The sequence below is a fragment of the Chaetura pelagica genome, unplaced genomic scaffold, assembly GCF_000747805.2.
Source record: "Chaetura pelagica isolate M959 unplaced genomic scaffold, ChaPel_1.0 scaffold120, whole genome shotgun sequence".
Taxonomy (NCBI): domain Eukaryota; kingdom Metazoa; phylum Chordata; class Aves; order Apodiformes; family Apodidae; genus Chaetura; species Chaetura pelagica.
In genome coordinates this window covers 647,895-651,403 of record NW_009951952.1, presented here as the reverse complement: position 1 = coordinate 651,403, position 3,509 = coordinate 647,895, and the positions used below count along the sequence as shown (strand labels likewise).

At 46.3% G+C, this 3,509-nt stretch overlaps 1 protein-coding gene across 2 annotated transcripts in view; it reads left to right on the top strand.

The window, feature by feature from the left end:
- The first annotated feature begins 16 nt into the window (after positions 1-16).
- Positions 17-3,509, top strand: part of PEX5 (peroxisomal biogenesis factor 5) — a 10,677-nt gene continuing 7,184 nt past the window's right edge. For both annotated transcript variants that reach the window (XM_009998407.1, XM_009998399.1), the window contains exons 1-5: positions 17-184; positions 619-654; positions 813-945; positions 1,605-1,739; positions 2,825-2,930. In XM_009998407.1, coding sequence (XP_009996709.1) covers positions 44-184; positions 619-654; positions 813-945; positions 1,605-1,739; positions 2,825-2,930 — 551 coding nt within the window. In that variant the 5' untranslated portion in view covers positions 17-43. The remainder of the gene's footprint in view (positions 185-618; positions 655-812; positions 946-1,604; positions 1,740-2,824; positions 2,931-3,509) is intronic.

Below are 3,509 nucleotides of genomic sequence, written 5' to 3'. Positions count from 1 at the left end.
GGTGCAGGTGCGGAGGGGCCGGGCGCGGAGCCCGCCCGGCGCTATGGCCATGCGGGAGCTGGTGGAACCGGAGTGCGGGGGCTCCAACCCGCTGATGAAGCTGGCCGGCCACTTCACCCAGGACAAGGCTCTGCGGCAGGTCGGCTTGCTGAGCTGGGGCGGGGTGTGGGGCCGGAGGAGGGCTGTGCTGGGGTGAGTAGTGCGGTGGGGCTGCTGGTGCAGGTGGGTGTCGAGGCGCTTGGGTTTTTTTATTTTCTGGGGCAAGGGTCACCGAGGTGTCACCCGATTTGTCCAGCAGCCCGGTGGGACAAGGACTTGTCTGTGGGAGCTGTGTTTATGGGCGCTGGGAGGGTGTTGGTGGCCGTGGTGAGCTGTGTGCCTTGCTGTCACAGGCCCTAGCCCAGGACGTGGTGGGAGGAGGGGATTTAGACGGTGTCACTCAAGCTGTTCCTACTCCTTTAACTTCCACATAAGCAGGCAACTAATGCAAGAAAGTGCTGACAGCCTAATCTCAAGGAACATGTAAACTAATTGGGTCGTGGTGTGTGTGTGTGTGTGTGTGTGCAGAGAGAGGCAGGGGTCAAAGCTGTTGGTATAATTGCCCACTATTCCCTGTAGGTATCCAAACCATTGGGAGGGGCCACTGAAGATGAGGTGAGGATGGATCGATGCATCTCCTTACTGCTTTTCTCATCAACACCATTTGCTGTTTTTTCCCCTTACTCCTGGTTCTTGCGTGTCTGCTTGTTTCTCTTATACTCCACCTGTTTGTCTTCTATGCTATGTTTGTATTTGATCTCTGTCATTGGCAGCTGGTTGGAGAGTTCCTGCAAGAGCAAAATGCTGCTTTACTGTCCCGTGCTCCCCAGACCTTTAAGATGGATGACCTGTTGGCTGAGATGCAAGAGATTGAACAGTCAAGCTTCCGACAGGCCCCTCAGCGAGGTGAGGGGAGCAGGATCAGGTGGAGAGCTGGAAAATGTCTTTGTGTGACGTTTAAGCTCCTAGCAGGGTGGTTCCTGTCTATTCAGCACTTGTGAGATTGTGTCTGGAGAATTGTTTCCAGATTCAGGCTTCCCAGTACACTGATGTACTGGAACAGGTCCAGTGGGGATCAGCAAGGTGTTCAGGGAGTGGAATACATGGTGTAAGAGGCAAGGTTGAGGGAACTGGGTTTTTTCAGCCTGGGGAAGAGGAGTCTAAGGGGCATTGGGGGTGGAGTGTCTACTTGCTGTCTTCAGCAGCCATGGCCAGGATCTTTGCAGCAATATAGAGCAAGAGAAGGGGCGATGGGTACAACTTGTGGAATGGGGACTAGATGTAAGGAAGTATTTCTTCCTAGTTCAGTGCTGGAACAGGTGCCCAGGGAGGCTGGGGAATTGTCAGCTGTGGACAGGTTCAAAAGTTACCTGATGAATGCCCCAAGTAACCTAATCTCTGTCTTTAGCGTTAACACTGTCAACCCCCAGAGACTCCTTCCAAGCGGAATCTTTCTCTGATTTTGTTATAACAAAGAAGTATGAGAGATGATGAAGGCTAGCCTGAGACGCTTAAATGATGCTTTTGAGTCCTCCAGTCCTCACTTCTGCTTTTTCTTTTTGCAGCTCCAGGTGTGGCAGCCCTGGCACTGTCTGAAAACTGGACCCAAGAATTCTTGGCTGCAGCAGATAGTGCTGGTGATGTCTCTTCGGATTACAATGAGGCTGACTGGTCACAGGAGTTCATTGCAGAAGTGACAGGTGAAGGGTTCCATTTGGAATTACTGTCAAGATGTTACTGGGACAGATGCCTGTGTATAGTGGAGAGTTAAGAAATGTGAATCTGGAGTGAAACTTTGAGCCCAGTAGTCAATGTTTGCCATAGCAGCTTTAATGGGGAGTAAAAAAACCCTCCTTTATGATGGCTTAGATTGTTCACAATGTGTCATGAACACTGGGTAAAATGAGTCTTCTGTGTGTTGGTTTTTTGGTGTTTGTTTTTTTGTTTGTTTTTTTTTAGCTTAGGTTGCTTGGAGAACTTAGGAGAAGCAGGCTATTCTAACTGCTTTTATAAAAATTACTATGATTCAATTAACGTAAATCCTGGCTCTGGTCTGGTACTGCTTCTTGGTTATATATTCTGCAATTCCTTCTCTTAAGGCTAGCTTTGCCTTTGGTACAAAGGTAAATAATTTTTAATGTGCTTTGTCCAAATACTTTTTGTCAGCTTCATGGAAGGACTTTGCACGTTGGAAGGTTAAGCTTTCCATTTCAAGTGAGCCAGTAGTTTATTTGAAAAGCCATCCTGCATTGTGGATAGAGCTGGAATGGGGTCCTGTTACCATCCATGACCTAACTTGGAACTGATGAGTAAGGTTTAAATAGATGCTGTTCTCTAGGATTTGCCACTATAGAGAAACAAGTAGTCCCATTCTTTGACCTTAGTTCTTTATACTCCTGGGAATATAAGTAAACTTTTACACAGGCCTTTGAGAAAGTTCTGATGAAAACCTAGTGCTTTGTAGGCTGTGCTTTTGACAGAGACTTGTGGTGCATTGCTAGTTTTCTTGACCTACATATTATCTCACATGGAGCAGACAAATAAGTTGTGAAATTAAAGTAGCAAATGGTAAGGATTGTGGCATCTCTATTAATACACAGTCTGCTCCTAATGCTTGACTTTTAGATCAAAATAAACTAAGGTAGAAGAAACATGCATGAACAATCTTTCTTTGAAGAAGCTTTCTCTGTATGTTAGTACGTGTGTAAAGTGGAGAGGGCAAAGTTAATCAGTGATCATGTGCTTATCTTGCTCTTCTCCCCATCCTTCCCCATGTCCTGTGCAGATCCACTGTCTGTGTCTCCTGCAAAGTGGGCAGAAGAATACCTAGAGCAGTCAGAGGAGAAACTGTGGCTTGGGGAATCGGAAGACCAGTCTTTGGCAGATAAATGGTGAGTCTGTCTTAGCTAGACCAGTTGTTGCTGCTATGCACTTGAGTGAGTAAAATTTGGATAGGTGATAGGAATCTGCTCTAGTCTGAATGCTTTTGTGTCATTCAGCCCAGACTGATGTTCTCCGGCCTTTGGTTTCGGAGAACGGAGGAAATAATGCTTGGAGATTGAAGCTTTTAAGAGATCCTAGCTTTTTCTGTTTTCTGGTTCCAGGAAGATATTATGATCATGTGTGCTAGCTTAATTTCATGCCTAATGCAAAGCTCCTTAGAGGAGATTACAGGAGTGAGTTCAGGAACTCCTAATCAAGCAGACCTTTTTTCCCCCCAACAGATGCTTTTTTAGATTTAGGGATCTCAAGTACCGGACTTATTCTCCCTGTCTGACAAACCACGTCCAGCCTTTCCTTTGGATGTTTCTAGACTCAGCATTTCAGACTTTATTTTCATGTCTTTTTGTGTGGTAGAGAACAGTCTGCTATTACAGATCTTCTCTGTACAGGTGCCTGTTGACTACAGTCAAGTTTTTGAATTAAAGCAGCAAAACAAAACCAAGCAATCTGGGCTTCTTAGATCTTTC